At 46.7% G+C, this 17,849-nt stretch overlaps 1 protein-coding gene across 1 annotated transcript in view; it reads left to right on the top strand.

Annotated features, from left to right (window-relative positions):
- The window catches only part of LOC134212997 (kinesin-like protein CG14535), a 501,209-nt gene extending 486,146 nt beyond the window's left edge, over positions 1 to 15,063 (top strand). The window contains exons 11-16 of the mRNA XM_062691425.1: positions 11,417 to 11,617; positions 11,731 to 11,951; positions 12,007 to 12,376; positions 12,446 to 13,646; positions 13,712 to 13,816; positions 13,875 to 15,063. Of these exons, the coding sequence (XP_062547409.1) occupies positions 11,417 to 11,617; positions 11,731 to 11,951; positions 12,007 to 12,376; positions 12,446 to 13,646; positions 13,712 to 13,816; positions 13,875 to 14,619 (2,843 nt within the window). The 3' untranslated portion in view covers positions 14,620 to 15,063. The remainder of the gene's footprint in view (positions 1 to 11,416; positions 11,618 to 11,730; positions 11,952 to 12,006; positions 12,377 to 12,445; positions 13,647 to 13,711; positions 13,817 to 13,874) is intronic.
- The last annotated feature ends 2,786 nt before the right edge of the window (positions 15,064 to 17,849 follow it).

Raw genomic sequence — 17,849 nt, 5'->3', positions numbered from 1 at the left:
TCCAGCCCTGTGCTCCCACTCCACCCCACCTGTCTGCACTGTTCCCCAGCCACCACCCCACCCCCAGCCCCACCCCCTGTGTTCTGAATTCTGTTCCCCTGTTCAAACCCACCAGTCCCACCAATCTGTCCAGCCCCACTCCCCACCTCACCTGTTCCCCTGTTCCTGTCCCACCCCACCTGAGTAACCTCCCCCACCCTGTTCACCCCAGCCCACTCCCACTCCTGCCTGTCTGCACCCCCTGTTCAGTTCCCACCTCAGTTCTCCCAGCCATCTCAGTTCCCCAGTCTGTTCCTGTCTGCAACTGTTCCACTCCCCAGCCTCACCCCTGTCTCACCCCACCAGTTCAGCCCCTGTTCTGTTCCCACCCTGTTCCTGCAGCCCCACCCTGCCTGGGCCCCAGCCAGCTCCCAGCCTCCACCTCTGTTCCTGCACCTGTAACAGCTCCACTGTTCCCCAGTTCCACCTCACTCCCCAGCCTGTACTCACTCCAGCCCCCACTCCACCCCACTCCCACCCACCACTCCACTCCTGTCTGTTCCACCCCAGCCTGCCACCAGCCCCACCACCTCAGCCCCACTCCACCCCCACCACTCCCAGTTCCCCACCTGTTCCACCTTCACCCCAGCCCTGTTCACTCCCCAGTCACTCTGTACCCCACCCCACTCAGCCCTGCCCCAGCCCACCCCATCTCACTCCACCTGTTCTGTCTGTTCCCTGGAGCAATCTGTTCAGCCCCACCCCAGCCCCACCACCTGTTCCAGCCCCCACCCCACTCCCACCAGCCCCACCCCAGTGTTCCACCTGCCCACCCACCTGTTCCCACCCCAGCCCAGCCCCCTGTTCCACCCCACACCTCACCTGAATTCTGTCTGTTCTGTTCCAGCACTTCCTGTTCCTGTTCCTGTTCCAGTTCCTGTTCAGCCCCAGCCCAATTCCTGTTCAATTCCCAGTTCCCCATCTCACCCCTGTTCCAGTTCTGTTCCAGCCCAGCTCCCACCTCATTCTAGCCCACCTGTCCACCCCTGCCCCAGCCCCCACTCCAGGCCCTGACCTGTGCTCCCACCCCCTGTGCCTCACCTGTTCTCCCAGCCTCCACCCCTGTCTGTTCCACCCCACTCCCACCGTCACCAGCCCTCACCCCAGCCTCCCACCCAGCCTCTGTGCCTCACCCTGTTCACCACCAGCCCCAGCCCGCTTCAGTCTCTGTTCCACTCTGTTCCCACCCTGTTCACCAGCCCCCAGCCACTCCACTCCACCCTGTTCCCAGCCCCCTGAAATTCACCCCACCCCACTGTTCCTGTTCACCACCCCAGCCCCACCCCACTCCCAGCCCACCTGTTCCCCTGTTCAGCCCCAGCCACCCACCTGTCTCCAGCCCCAGCCCTGCACCCCACCTGTTCCCACCCTGTTCAGCTCCCACCCAGTTCCCACCAGCCCCACCCAGCCCCACTCAGCCCACCCCCTGTTCCACACCCAGCTCCACCTCTGTTCTCAGTCTCCCACCAGCTGTTCCTGTTCAGTCTCAGCCTGTCTCCCTGTTCAGTCTCTGTTCCCAGCCCTGCACCAGCTTCCACCAGCCTGAAATTCAGCCACTTCTCAGCTTCCAACCTGTCTCAGCCTCCACCACCCCAGCTCTGTTCCAGCCCACACTCCCAGCCCATCTCTGTTCCCACCCTCAGCCTCAGCTCCTGTTCACCCAGCACCATCCCCACCAGCCCCACCAGCCCCAGGCCCACCTCCCTGTCTCCCAGCCTCACTACCCCAGTTCCTCAGCCCCAGTTCCAGCTCCTCCCAGCTTCAGTTCTGTGCCCCAGCTCGCACCCACTCCCACCTCCAGCCCACCTCACCTGTTCAGCCTCAGCCTCAGCCTGCTCCCAGCCTCCACCCAGCCAGTGCCCCAGCCTGACCACCTCAAATTCCTGTTCCCACTCCCAGCTCCAGTTCTGTTCCCAGCTCCCACCAGCCCCAGCCCCACTCTGTCTGTTCCCCACCAGCCCACCATGCCCCAGCTCCAGCTCCCACCCTGTTCCAGTGCCCTGTCTCACCCCAGACCAGCCCCACCCCACCCCACCCAATGTCTGTTCCCAGCCCTGTTCCACTGTTCCCTGTTCCCACCTGTTCCCCACCCCACCCTGTTCATGTTCCAGCTGCCACCCCATCTCACCCTGTCAGCCCACCACTGTCTCATTGCACCTGTTCCCACCCACCTGCACTCTGTTCATTCCCCACCACTGTTCCCACTCCCTGTACCTGTCTCCAGCTGTTCAACCTCACCTGTTCCCTGTCTGTGCTCCCACCAGCTCCCAGCTCCCCACCTGTTCCCCACTCTGCAGCCCTGCAGTTCCAGCCCCACCCTGTTCAGGCTCCCACCCCTGTGCTGCCCCACCTCAGCCCCATCTGCTCACCTGCCTGACCCCACTCCACCCTGTTCCAGTTCACTCAGGCCCCCAGCCTCACCCCACCTCAGCTCCTGTTCTGTCGCAGCCCAGCCTCCCAGCCCACTCCCAGCCTCCCACCCTGTTCCCAGCCCCTGTTCACTCACCAGCCCAGCCTCAGCCTTACCTCAGCCTCCTTAGCTTTAGTTTTAGCTTTAGCTAGCAGCTTAGCTTTCTTTTAGCTTAGCTTTAGCTTTGAATAGCTTTTTAGTTTAGGGCTTTTAGCTTAGCTTTAGCTTAGCTTTAGCTTAGCTTTAGCTTAGTTTTAGCTTAGCTTTAGCTTAGCTTTTAGCTTAGGCTTAGCTTTTTAGCTTAGCTTTCATTTTTAGCTTAGGCTTTAGCTTAGCTTAGTCCAGCTTTTTAGCTTAGCTTTTAGCTTTTAGCTTAGCTTTTAGCTTAGTTTTTATTTAGGTTAAAATCAAGATACACCTATGTATCTTGATTTTTAAATATTTTGGATGTTTTGGAATGTTTACCTTGAAAAAAAAATGCATAATCAAATAATCTTTCAAATACGATTCTTCTTCTTTCTCAATGGCTCTACATTCCATCTGAAACTTGGCCTAATTTTTACCTTAGCGTTCTATTACCATTTCCATAGTTATTTATTGAAAGCTTTTTATGCTTGCCATTGCATGAGTATGTATCTTGAGTGGCTATTGAGTACAATGGATGCATGCCTTGGGAACTCAGAACATTTGCCACATTATTTTACACTCATTATGGGAAGTGAAGACTCAATTATACCGTCAAATTTCATCCCAGAAAAATCTCTTATCCAATTTCTCTCACAAATTTAAATTCTGGTTTTCTTTTTCATCTTTCAAAAAAAAAATTCCGCACTTTCGTCGGAATTCCAAAATAAGAAAATTTTGAAAATCTCTTCTAGAATTTCTTTTTTTACCGGAATTCAGCTGCCGGTGTTGACAGATAGCAGAAAGAATTAAAATGAAGAAGAAAAGGATATAGAAAAAAAAATAGGAAGAAGGGAAAAGGAAAGAGAAATACAGGAGAAAGAAAACGGAAGAAGAAAGAAGGAAGAAAAAAGAAGAAGGAAGCGAAAAAAAGAAAAAGGGAGGAAGAGTAGAAAAAGAATATATATGTTGAAATAAAAGAAGAGAAAGAAATAGGAGGAAGATAACAGGGAGGAGTAAGATGGAAGGAAGAAAAAAAAAGTCTCAATAAAAAGTAAGTAAAAATGAAGAAAGGAAAAATGAGGAAGATAAAAAGACAAAAAAGAAGAAAGTAAATAGGAATAAAGATTATTTTCACAATTTTCAATTCTCACATCTCACCATTTACTTGTCACATTTTACTTCTAATTTCTCACTTTTCACTCTTGAGTTCTCGCTTCTCACTTCTCATTTCTCATTACTCTCTTCTCACTTTTCACTACTACTCCCTACTCAATTCTCACATCTCACTCATAACTTCTCACTTCTCACTTCGCACTTCCCACTCCTCGCTTCTCACTTCTCACCTCCCACTTCTCACTTCCTACTTTTTACTTCTCACCTCCTACTTAGAGCACACAGAAGCATTGATCAATTCTAGAAAAAAATGAACCGTTTGCGGAAGAATCGGGTAATCAATGCATTACTTTTAGAAACGCAAAGTCACTGATTCGAGTAGATTGTGCAACAGATGACGCCAGGATTTCAATTTTGTTTCGTTTTTATACTGATTTTCACTAAGAGTTACGTCTGCTTATATGTGGTCATGTGAACGAAAACGTTATTTGGCCGATTACGTCAGATGGTCGTCACTGTATACAGTGCGAAGCGAGAAGTGAGAAATAAAACAGTGAGAAATGAGAAGTGAGAAGTCTTCGTGCATTATCTAACTCGTTTGCGATTCTATAGGGCTAGCAACGCGATCAAGTTTCTCGTAGCTTAGCTTAGCTTAGCTTAGACTGACTGTACATATCAATGGTTGCTACTCCGTGATTGATCAGAACTGGTGCAAATTGCACTACGATCCAAGTGAATAGTGGTTGGGATTTACCAACTATTCTCGAAGGGCACGTTTCAGCAGCTCGCAAATGTTGATCAATAACGGCGCCGGCCAAGTCCTTACAGTCAGTTGGGAAAGGGAGGGAATGTGAGTGTGTGGTAATTGTTGCTACTAGAGACCGAGAATACCTCTGCATACCACAATATCCACGGGAAGAAAGTTGTGTTAGTTGGGTGGGGTAATCAGTAACATAGATCGGGATTCACCATGGAAAGTTATGTGACCTATGCAACTTCTACAACAGTATTAGCATTTCCTTAATTTGTTTAATTGTTCATTCTTCGCGAGAATAAATAATCAATCGCTCAAAGTGAGCGATTGTTCATTTGAATTCCGAATTAAGCGCCCGCGTCATCATTTCTTTAACGTAAAAAAGTAAAAAGAAATGAAATTAAAATTGTAAATAATTGATAGTAATCGGAAAGCTAATGTTATTCAGCAACCCTTATTTTATCTCTATTTGACGTTAAGTAAGAATGTAAATTTACGTTCATTTTACATGTCGTTTATTTTGCATTACTTTCGCGCGCGTGTGTCACTTGCCTTGACTAGTATACCGTAATCAGGATCTCACTGGTTTTAATCCTGATGATGTGCCGGTTGGCACTGTGTTGGGCTGTGCGCTTTGAGCGGCACACGGTCGCTTCCTCAGTTCACATAAAATCGCACATGGTGCAATACAAGATGCTAAATTGGAGACGATATACATACATGTTTGTGGAAAAGTACCTCTATCGCCTGCACTTCAGCATCCTACACGACACCATATACGTTCATGCGTTGACTGGGTTTGATAGGGCCTGCTTATGGACACATGCAGCTTTTTGTAGAGGTTTAACAGAGCCCAGTGTCAAACCCCACCACATCCTAGGCAGGCCACCTAACTCGCAGTGGCCATGGGGAGGGGTCGTCAAGCCCTTGGACATAGTCCCTGCTGCCTCTAAATATAGGGCTAGCAACGCGATTAAGTTTCTCGGACAAAATCGCATCGGTTCGCTCACTCGCCGGAAAATGATATCTATTAGGCGAAAAAGGTAAATTCAATCCATTCAACAACTGAAAACACATAAAAATCATGCAATGATGCAAATCGCGATTCGAATCATGATCATGTCTCCGGGCCATGATTCTGATGGGATTTGACTCACGCAAGATTTGAGAATTTGAGATTTTACCAACACTCATTCGCACAAATTCGTAGGTGGTATAAGCCTGGACTGGCGCTAACATCGACTCTGACCACTATCTGGTGATGGTTAAACTGCGCCCAAAACTATCCGTCATCAACAATGTTCGGTACCGACGACCGCCGCGGTACGACCTAGAGCGACTGAAGCAACCTGATGTCGCCACTGCATACGCGCAGCATCTCGAGGCAGCGTTGCCGGAAGAGGGTGAGCTCGATGGGGCCCTCTTGAGGACTGCTGGAGTACAGTTAAAGCAGCCATTAACGACGCAGCGGAGAACAACGTCGGGTATATGGGTCGAAGTCGACGGAACGATTGGTTCGACGAAGAATGCAGACAGATTCTGGAGGAGAAGGACGCAGCGCGGGCGGTCGCGCTGCAGCAAGGTACCAGGCAGAACGTGGTACGTTATAGACGGAAGCGGAGACAGCAGACCCGCCTTTTTCAGGAGAAGAAACGCCGCCTGGAAGAAGCGAGAAGATGGAACAGCTGTGCCGTTCTCAAGAAACACGCAAGTTCTTTCAGAAGCTCAACGCATCCCGCAAAGGCTTCATGCCGCGATCCGAAATGTGAAGGGATAAGGATGGGAGCATCTTGACGGATGAAAGTGTGGTGATCGAAAGGTGGAAGCAGCACTACGAGGAACATTTGAATGGCGCTGAGAGTACAGACAGTGAAAGTCAAGACAGCGGAGGAGATGACTACGTCAGTTCAGCGGACGATGGAAGCCAACCAGCCCCCACCTTTGAGGGAAGTTAAGGATGCCATTCAACAGCTAAAGACCAACAAAGCCGCTGGTAAGGATGGTATCGGAGCTGAGCTCATCAAGATGGCCACTTGCTGGCCACTTGCCTGCACAAACTGATAGTCAGAATCTGGGAAACCGAACAGCTACCGGAGGAGTGGAAGGAAGGGGTTATATGCCCCATCTACAAGAAAGGCGACAAACTGGAGTGTGAGAACTTTCGAGCGATCACCATCCTTAATGCCGCCTACAAAGTGATATCCCAGATCATCTTCCGTCGTCTGTCACCATTAGTGAACGAGTTCGTGGGAAGTTATCAAGCCGGCTTCGTTGACGGCCGCTCGACAACGGACCAGATCTTTACTGTACGGCAAATCCTTCAAAAATGCCGTGAATACCAGGTCCCAACGCACCATCTGTTCGTTGATTTCAAGGCGGCATACGACAGTATAGACCGCGTAGAGCTATGAAAAATTATGGACGAGAACAGCTTCACTGGGAAGCCTACCAGACTGATCAAAACAACGGTGGATGGTATGCAAAACTGTGTGAAGATTTCGGGCGAACACTCCAGTTCGTTCGAATCGCGCCGGGGACTAAGACAAGGTGATGGACTTGCGTGCCTGTTGTTCAACATTGCGCTAGAAGGTGTCATGCGGAGAGCCGGGTGTAACAGCCGGGGTACGATTTTCGACAGATCCAGTCAATTTATTTGCTTCGCCGGATGACATGGACATTGTTGGTCGAACATTTGCAAAGAGTGGCAGAACTGTACACCCGCCTGAAACGTGAAGCAACAAAAGTTGGACTGGTGGTGAATGCGTCAAAGACAAAAGTACATGCTTGTGGGCGGAACCGAGCGCGACAGGGCCCGCCTGGGAAGCAGTGTTACTGATAGACGGGGATACTTTCGAGGTGGTCGAGGAATTCGTCTACCTCGGATCCTTCGCTAACGGCTGACAACAACGTTAGTCATGAAATACGAAGGCGCATCATCTGTGGAAGTCGGGCCTACTACGGGCTCCAGAAGAAACTGCGGTCGAAAAAGATTCGCCACCGCACCAAATGTGTCATGTACAAGACGTTAATAAGACCGGTTGTCCTCTACGTACATGAAACATGGACAATGCTCGAGGAGGACTTGCAAGCACTCGAGTATTCGAGAGACGGGTGCTTAGGAACATCGTTGGGGGTGTGCTAGAAGACGGTGTGTGGCGGCGAATAATGAACCATGAGCTCGCCCAACTCTACGGCGAACCCAGTATCCAGAAGGTAGCTAAAGCCGGAAGGGGTACGATGGGCAGGACATGTTGCAAGAATGCCGGACAGCAACCCTGCAAAGATGGTATTCCTGCTTCCGATCCGGCAGGTACGAGACGGCGTGGAGCGCAGCGAGCGAGATGGCAGACCAGGTGCAGAACGACTTGGCGAGCGTGGGGCGTATCCGAGGATGGAGAGATGCGGCCTCGAACCGTGCATTGTGGCGTCAAATTGTTGATTCAGTGTTATCTGTTTAGATGTTAACTAAATAAATAAATAATAATAAGCCTGGACTTTTGTATGTGAGTCACCACTTTCATTCTTTTTTATTTCTTTATTAAAGTGATTTTTAAGTTGCACAAAGTTCATTACTAAGTCACCACTTTCATCCGATTCCACAGATATTGTTTTGGGACTAAGCACTATCTCTTAGATGGAAGCAATGAACTCTCCAATAGTCGAGATGTGTCCTGGCCACGTCCTCGCGAATGCTGTGGAAGGGGAAGGACGGTTAGTTGGACACATACTTAAGAAAGATGCAGAGAACTCTACGACCTTTCATCGGTGCCACGGGTGTTTTTTTGGAATTGTTAGTGTGAAAGGTTACAACAGTAGGAATCGTTTTGGCAGAACGTGAAACACAGAAAGAACTTAGAAAGAAATACAATGTATGAAAGGCACGAGTCTGGAGTTGAATCCACGACTTCCTGCTTATAAGGCAGAAACGGTAGCCACTATACCACCGAGCTCGTCCTTTGACGCATGTGCTAGGAATAAGCCAAAAAAAAACATGATCACTTCTATAGAAGATCACATTCTCTTGAAATAAGGCAATATGGATATATAGTGGATATGATTCATTTTTTAAATCAGTTTAGTATTATCTGCGCAATGGTGAGATGTGAGCAGATGAGAGTAGTGAGCAGTGAGACGTTTCACGTTGCATTTTTCACTTATCGCTGTGGAAGTGAGAAGTGAGAAGCGAGAAATGAGCAATACTTACTTACTTATGGATCCTGTACACCTCCGGTGGTGCTAAGGGCCGACTTGTAAGATCTCCATCCTGAGCGTTGCCCAGCTGTCGCTTTAACCTGTTGTCAGGTTAGATTTCGGTCGAATTCTTTTATTTCTTTATTGTGGCTTCGGCGCCATGAGCCTCTGGGTCTGCCTCTGCTGCGATGTCCTGCTGGGTTCCAGTCTAATGCTTGTTTACAGATTCCGTTTCCGCCCCTACGTAGAGTGTGGCCAACCCAGCCCCACTTCCGATCACGAATTTCTGTTGCTATCGGCCTCTGGTGACAACGACGATGAAGCCTGTTGTTTGAGATCCAGTTGTGAGGCCACCAGGCCCGAATTATATACCGCAGGCATCTGTTGATGAGCACCTGCAGCCGTTGAGTGTTCTTCACTGATACACACCATGTTTCGCTAGCGTATAACAGCACAGATTTCACGTTAGAGTTGAAAATTCGTATTTTGGTACGTTCACTTATCTGTCTGTTTTTCCAGATATTTCTTAAACTCGCAAAGGCAGCTCTTGCTTTCTTGATCCATGCGTCTATGTCGATCTTGGTACCGCCGTCGGACGCCATTTAGCTACCAAGATATTGGAAGCATTCAACATTCTCCACTGGTTGCCCGGCTACTGTGAAACTGGAAGGAGACGTATAAAGGTTATAAGGTTATTATAATGCGCTGCTTCGAATGAAAATCGTGACCTGTATTTTGGCAACGAAAAATATGTTTTATTTCTTTTTCTTGGGTTTTTATTTTAAAAAAAATATGATACGTTACTAAAACTGGAAAATTGTATTCCGTAAGATTAGGCCGATACAAATACTTAAAAACTATTTTGTCTCCTCCCCCTAGGATTTTTTTGAAAAAAAAAATATTTTGAGGGGGCAACAAAATAAAATTAGATTAATTTTGAGGATTTTCAAAACATTCTTTAACAAATCCGAGAAGCTTTTTGATTTTTTTTTCATTTTAATATTTATTTTTTATTAACCCCCCCCCCCCCTTGACTATTCGGAGATTAGTAGGACAAAATGTTAATTAAATATTTGTAACGGCCTTATCAAGTGTTTCCATCAATACTCAATACGTATTCCAAAGCTAATCTAATTCCGGTCTCACTAAATATAAATAAAAAGCGAAAAACTACCACTTAAAGAAATATCAACAGCCAAGCATTGGGTAATGAGAAAGGAACTGTCTATTGATAAAATCAGGAATTTTTGTTACGCGCATCTTGCGAAAACAAAAAATCCTATTTTGAAAAGTTGGTGGGTATATTGTGAATCATTGGTAAAATGTGTTATCGCATTTGACATTTCTGTTCAAGCGTACACATACAGCAGCTAACCGCAGAAAAACATTGTTTTCTCACAAGCCTTCACTTTTGCACAACACTTTAAAAGAAAAATCAATACATTCAGACTCACAATCATTCGCTCCTGTCTCTCTCGACACCTAACTTCCCGGAAAATGTCATATATGCGTAAAACTGAACCACCCACCGTGTCGGGCCTTCTTTTCCGGAACTCCCGGCACGTACCGGGGATTTTCCTCGATTTCGTCTCACCAAATGAGCCCCATAAAAATTCCGGTCACACATCTCGGTCTCATCATTTGGGCCCCGAGAAGCTCCACATAATATCAGACAACAGATTCTGTCTGTATCCCGTGAACCAGCTGCTGCCAACATCGAGCCACTGCTGCTGTGACAGTATCAATTTTGTGCGGAACAACACATGGACCGGGGACCGTAAACGAAAGGCTGGCTGGAAGGCATTTCCAGTGAGTTTCCTTCGTCACAATAGAGCTTAGGATGATTGCGCATAGAAGAAAACGGTACCTGCATCGACTTTCTAAAGTGTTGGGCATTATCCTTTCTTTTGAATCGATTTATGTAGCTTTTTTTTTTGTTTCCGAACCAGATCTTTAAAACACACCCGCATCGGAAAATCAGGAAGCGGAGGATTTGGCAACGGTCACACGTGTGTTTGCCCGGTTTCCAGTAAGTTATACTCAAGCGATTACCTGCTGATTGGGTCGGTTTCGAAGGGGGAAGGCGACGGTCCTTCATCGTTTAGTCCGGGAAAGGAGATTGAAAAGGGTCGAAGGTGGCAGCTGCTGAGCTAAATCGTTCGCCGATTATGAGGCCGTTTGGTCAAAGTTTTTTTTCCCTATTTGGTTCAATCATCTTCCTGCATGCTTACAACCCGGGTGTTGTTGCGTAAAAAAAGGGAATCTCTGATCGAAAATTGGTCATTTATTACGACACTGATTGAATGATTGGTTTAGGGAAAAAGGGACGACCGTAACTTATATCGGAATCCAATTTTTCCATCATTTTATTCTTTGTTACATTATCTTAACTCTAAGCATTTTGAATAAAAAGAAAACACAACATAAACATGAAAATCGTGAGTGTTTGTCAGTAGAAGCTTAAAATTGCTTCCAAAATAAAGTTCGAATGCCAATTTTCGTGGATAATAATTTTGAAGGACATACGTTATAAGTCAAACATGTGCAAGGATGTTTTTCAAGTCGTTAAGATCTGAAATAATAAAACGAAACAAAGATTTATTGAACCTGATTGAGAAAATGTAATGCAACTTGCCGAAGTCATACCCCCATGATTATTTAAAAAAGGAAGCTCCTTTAAATTGCAGCTTTATCAATTTTCCGCATCATAATAACTCAACCCATAAATCGATTTTAACCGAAAGCTTCAATTTTCCATCTATTTTTTTTCTAATCCCACCCAGAATCGGACGACTCACCGGGAATGTATCTACGGGATGACTTTCTCGGGCGGCCAACGGAACTACGTGCCCCGACGGCTGAACGTGCTGCCCTCTTCCTCGATCTGGCACTGTCCGGTCGGGCGCAAGGCAGCAGTAATTTCGAACCGGCACTAATTTATACGCTGCACGTCTACCAGTACAGTTTGTCTGGCAAACGGGGAGGTAAGTCCGAACCCAATCCATAGTTCAATAAAGCACAGTTTTATGGTCTTGCAGACGTACTTAATTTGGCTTCTCTCGATGATTTTTGTTTCACTCTTTTTCCATTCCGGTAGTTGAAGGTGGCCGAAGTCGATTGCACTTAATCGATCTCGGAGGCTGTGCCAACCGGAGTGGGGGTCTTCCACTGTCTGGAATTGGGAATGTATTGCTCGCGATTCTCAGTGGACAGAAGCATCCGCCCAACAGAGACCACCCGTTGACGCCACTTCTGCGGGATTGCTTGGCGCCATTAACTTGTCACGTGGCAATTCTGGCCCACGTGGCACATTCTCAGGTAAGAAATGTACAATTTGTATGGAAAGCACATATGCACATAAATTTGTTTGCAGTCACATACCGACACTTTGACTACGATTCAACTGGCCTCGCGTATTCATCGGCTTCGTCGACGAAAACCTCGTCATCATTTGTTTGCCGGTAGAGCGGCAGATCTTGCGGGTTCGTCGGGACATCAATCAGGTGGTTCCTCAGAAGGCCCTGATCCATCCAGTTCCGATTTTTCCCAAGATACCGTGATCTACGTGGGTCCATGCGATGACGCTACCGACGGTGAACATCCACCGGTCTACCTCCCAAGTCTTAATTCCGGGGACAATCGCTGCGCCATGAACAAAGTCCTAAAAGGTTCAGCGGCGGAAAAACCCACCTCAACCCCAACAGCCTCACCACAGAAAAAGAAAATTACTTCCACATCCAAGCGTAAGAGCGACACCCTTCCCCATCCCGGGAGAATTAGTTTGTTCAAACCCGATTCTTACCTCCTTACAGCTCAAAATCCTGCCCCAGCACCGATCCCAACTCGTACCGATAGTCTTAAGAGAAATCAATCATACAGCCAACAAACCACTGCAGCTGGACCAGAACTGGTGGCAAGTGCCATCCAGATCGCCTCGCAGCATGCATCCCCAAAAATTGTTGCAGGAGCATTCAAGCACGTGACCGGCGTGAACAGGGGCTCCAACATCCCAACACCCAAGGGTTCGCCAATGAGGCGGCCAAACCCTGCTGTGACTCCAGCAACCAGTTCCACGACTCGGGAAAGTCCCTCTTTACAACTTGCGGAAGAGAAATGGATCGACGGACCTCGGGTATCGAAATCCAAAGTTCATGAAGCTCGTCACCTATTGCGAGAAATCAATCACGTTAAAAGCCATGAAACCTGGATCGATGGTCCGAAAACTGCCAACGCTAGCCAGGCCTTCCTTCCTCCAGCGGCACACAGCAACCAAGGATATGGTTTCATGGACAACCACAAGAAATCCATGATCCGACAATGGGTCGAGAATCAATCGATGCAACTACTGCAACAATCCGTCTCTGCCAATAACTCCCCAGTGCACAGTAGACACCACAGCTACAATCCACCACGTTTCAAACCTAGCAAATCGGATGAAGAAGGATTTGTCCTGGAGCTCGAACGTCAGGAAGAACTGGTGAACCCTATCGCTTTTCGAGGGTTCACAGCAACCAGTGGTGGCGTCAACAGCTCCGAATGCCACGTGCGAACAGGTCTGAAACAAGCCTACAGCTTAGATAATTCAGATATCCAGCAAAACACCAGCATACCGGTGTATGCTACTGTTACTGCGGCTACAAAGGCCACTACAGCGAATGCTTCCAGTACCACCGTCCCCTGCCCCAATCCAGCCACCGCAACGACCATAATCGACAATCAATCGGAGAAATCGCATCCACCTTCATCACATGCCAGCGAAAAACCCGTAAGTAAGCACGGCGACAGCCAGGAAGAAGAAGATCAGGACAGTGGTCCATCGGAAGTCCCTCCAGCACTGCCATTGATGAACCCGTTGGGATCACGTGAAATTTCCCACGAAAGCATTCATCGTTTATGTTCGCGGCATGTATCGCGCGACAACATGAGTGTCCATAGTCAGCACAGTCAGAACGCTGGCATGATGGACTGCGGACTGCAGGTTACCGAAGATGACATCGCCAGAACCATGGGAGCGTAAGTATCCAGAAGTGCTTAGCGTAAGCGTTCGGTGAATTCAAATGAGGTTGTTTTGTTCGCAGGGAGCATCCGTTGAGTGCACTGAGTCATGGAGACGTTTCCGTTGTATCGAGCTTCAATGTCGCTGGAGATGCTTTCAGTGATTGTGTCATTGGCGATAGTATGCGGTAAGTTCGGTTAGTTGTAGAAGTTTTCATATATCTATATCCCTTATTCAATGCACAGGAACCAATTCGATCAACTCGCCCGGTTACGAGAGATCTTTACCTCTCAGCTGGCGATGGCTGAAGTGACTCCAACCTTCCGTCTAGGTGACACCGGTAGCGTCTACAGTGAACCTGCCTACCGGTTCAACACTGGCGCTGCCAGTGTTTGCAGTGAGCCTGCGTATCGTGCACCCAGTCCGCGCTGTCGTGATTGTCGGCAATCGCTGTCTCTGTCCAGAACTCCCAGCCAATGCTCGTTGCCCAGTTTGACTGGGATCGTTGCGATAGCTGGAATGGAACAGTACGCATCCCTTCGACATCCTGATGGTGCATCGGACCCAAATCTGCCAAAATTAGGAGAAAACATCGAAGAACCCCCCGACCCCGAAGAGCATATTCGAGAAAACCCCCTCGCAGAGCTTGACGAACAGGAGGCTCTCAAGAGCAGTACACCACTCCTGCCGCAACAAACGCTTCCTACACTTCCGCTCCTACCCTTGTCTACCCCGGAAGCGTACGACAGTGGCCACGACTCGACTCCCCGCACATCTAAACATTCCGGCATTTCTCGGCGGGCGGAAAGTGGCTACCACAGCGTAGGAACTGTTCGCGACAGCGACGAAAGCAGCTTCGGGTCGGCTGCCTCCCGTGCCAATCAGAAATCCAAAAAACGAAATCGCCACGACAAGTCCCTCTGCCACTGGTTGAGGAACCCATTCAACTGCACCTACCCGGACACGGAGGGCGACGTAAGCGACTTCTAGGGGTTGCCGACGGACGAGGTGAACGATTGTAGCTAAGTAGCTTAATTCGGTTATGTGTAGCATCTTTGAGTTTACGCGTTGTCTGTTGAGAAATAAGAAAAGTTTGTGCTTGGTGGCCCGCTCGGGAAAGGGATTAATGTTTGCAAGACAATAAACGAAATCGCAGCTTTTTCCATTTTTTCGCGATCGCACCCCTCTGTCCGGATGAACAGTTTTTGATGAACCATCGATAAAAGACTAAAACCCATTTTTAATCGTAAGCTGCTGTGTGAGAGAAGAAGAAAAAACTGAATCGAGTGATGTTGTTTATGTTTCGGAAGGAAATCAGTGGTGCATTTCGGGACTAAGAAGCTATTTGTACAGTAAACAATTTTATAGACTATATATTATACTAATATTATGGTATAGGGATAGAATTATACACAACCGATAGAGAACTATAAAGCCTACGCATCTACTGAAGCCATTGTTGCTCCGTAATGTTTATCGACAGCCTGAAGTTTAAAACTGCGTCTGTGTGCTGCTCTGCGCTATTCTCATGTTACCTTGATATCAACTCGGATAAGTGCTTAAACGATATTCCGCTATGACTAAATATTTGTGTTAACTGAGCCACCTGCAAGCCGAAATTACTGAACCCAAGTGTAATGGAGTATTGCCAATTTCGTAATGATTCATTAATAATCCGAACGCATTGATCATTCATTATTAAAATATTGATTTTTATGTATTTTTTGAGTGAATAAGATTGCATATAAACGTGCACTACATAGCAAGTGCTGGATAACCACTCAACATTAAAAATTGTTGTATAAAATAGGAACAAACTCACCAGCTTTAATATATTTCATCATACGACATCATATGACATGGGCAGTGTTGGGAAAAACTCAAAATCTCAAAACTCATGAACGATTCAAATCACCATTTCGTGAATATAAAAAACAGGATCTTTTCCCCATCTATTGGGCCGAATAGGTTATTTGGCCGAATAGGTCATTTGGCTGAATAGGTTTGGCGTCTCACATCTCACTTCTCGCTGTGAAACGTGAGAAATAAGAGGTTAGAAGTGATTGCTCTTCTTACTTAACGCAGGAATTTCAGACTTTTAACAGTGAGAAGTGAGAAATAAGGAGTGAGAAGTGAGACGTCTTACTTCTCACTTCGCACTACTCACTTCACTGTGAGAAGTGGGAAATCAGTAGTGAGAAGTGAGACGTCAGACTTTCAAAACCTCACTTCTCACTTTCCAATTCCTATTCAGCCAAATAAGGGGCCGTTCACAAATTACGTAACGCTGTAGGTGGAGAGAAGGGGTTAGCGTTACAGTCCAAACTAAAAAATAAAACTTATACAAAATGTGTTACGATGGAGAGGGAAGGAATCTGAAACTGTCCAAAGTTGTAACGTTACGTTACGTAATTTGAGAACGGTCCCTAACCTGTTCGACCAAATGACCTAAATAACTCAGCCAAATGTCCTACTAAGCCAAATTTCCTATTCGACCTGATGTCCTATTCCAAGTGTCCTATTCGGTCAGATGACCTATTCGGCCAGACGACCTATCCGACCAAATGACCTATTCGGCCGGATGAACCGGTCACCAAATGACTTTCGGCCAGATGGGTTTCTTCCAAACGACCCTTCCGACCCAGAGTCATTTGGCCGACAGGATCATTAAGCCGAAAGGGTTCTTTTGACCAAAAGGGTCGTTTGGCCGAAAGGGTCTTTGGCCGAAAGGTTCGTTTGTCCGAAAGGTCATTTGGCCGAAAGGGTCATTAGGCCGAAAGGTTCATTAGGCCGAAAGGATCATTGGGGCGAAATGGTCATTAGGCCGAAGGGTCATTATTCCGAAAGGGTCATTTGACCGAAAGGGTCATTTGGCCGAAAGGGTCATTTGGCCGAAAGGGTCGTTTGGCTGAAAGGGTCATTTGGCCGAATAGGACATTTGGCCGAATGGGTCATTTCAAAAGTGAGAAATTAGGAATGAGAAGAGAGACGTCTCACTTCTCACTCTTAATTTTTCCCTTCTCACTGTAAAAAGTGAGTAGCGCAAAACGTTTCACTTCTCACTGCCCATTTCGCACTTCTTGCTATAAAAAGTGAGTAGTGCGAAGTGAGTAGTGAGACGTCTCACTACCCTCTTCGCACTACTCACTTCGCGCTTCTCACTTTTTATAATGAGAAGCGATAAATGAAGAGTGAGAAGTCAGACGTCTCACTTCTTACTCCTTATTTATCACTGTAAAAAGTGAGAAGCGCAAAGTGAGTAGTGAGACGTCTCACTACTCATATCGCGCTCCTCTTTTTTTCACAGTGAGAAGGGAAAAATGAAGAGTGAGACGTTTCTATTCTCATTCCTGATTTCTCGCTTTTCAAATGACCTATTCGGACAAATGACCCTTTCGGCCAAATGACCCTTTCGGCCAAACGACCCGTTCGGCCAAATAACTTTCGACCTAATGGTCTCTTCGGCCAAATGGTATATTCGGCCAAACAACTTTCGGCCTAGTGGCATTCGGTGGAATGGGTTCCTTCCCCAACTTAAATATGTGTATCAAAATTGAGCATCTTTTCCAAAAAAGAAAAGTCTCACTTCCCTCACAAGTCATTGATCAAGCAAAAATAAATAAATTTTTACTAAACGCCTACAAATTGCTATTTGTGCAAGCGAAAACGCGAGCTGAGGGCTAACGCGGCCATTGTGGCAGCAATTTTTGCACTCTAAGTCAACTTAAACTCTTTACAATTATTTTTTTAATTGTAATAATGTATTCCCTTACATCAATACAGATTAAAGTGAATCAAAAATTTGACACCACAAGGAAATGGACCTAAATTACATTATGCCAAAATTGACCATTTTCAACCCTCATAACCGAACCGTTAGCCTATAAACATCCAATTCGTCCAAATAGAACTCGACTGTAATAGATTCATTGATAATTTGGTGTCAGCAGTAAGCATCATATTGGAGGGATTATTCACTTGAGCGATTTATACGTTACAACGTTTTCAGGCTGTTTCAAATATTACAAAATTTTAATTGTATTTGTTGTCTTGAAATTGTAAAGCAATTTATTGGAAAAGCCTATAGGAATTCTTTGAAATGTTTTCTATAGGAATTTTCAATTCCTGGAGTTCTTTAAGTTCTTTCAAAAATTTCTCCAATAAAGGATTGCTAGGAGCTCCTTCAATCAGGGATTCTTTGAGAGCTTCTTTCAGAAATA

Source organism: Armigeres subalbatus, chromosome 2 (assembly GCF_024139115.2).
Source record: "Armigeres subalbatus isolate Guangzhou_Male chromosome 2, GZ_Asu_2, whole genome shotgun sequence".
NCBI lineage: Eukaryota > Metazoa > Arthropoda > Insecta > Diptera > Culicidae > Armigeres > Armigeres subalbatus.
This window is presented reverse-complemented; position numbering and strand designations above follow the sequence as displayed.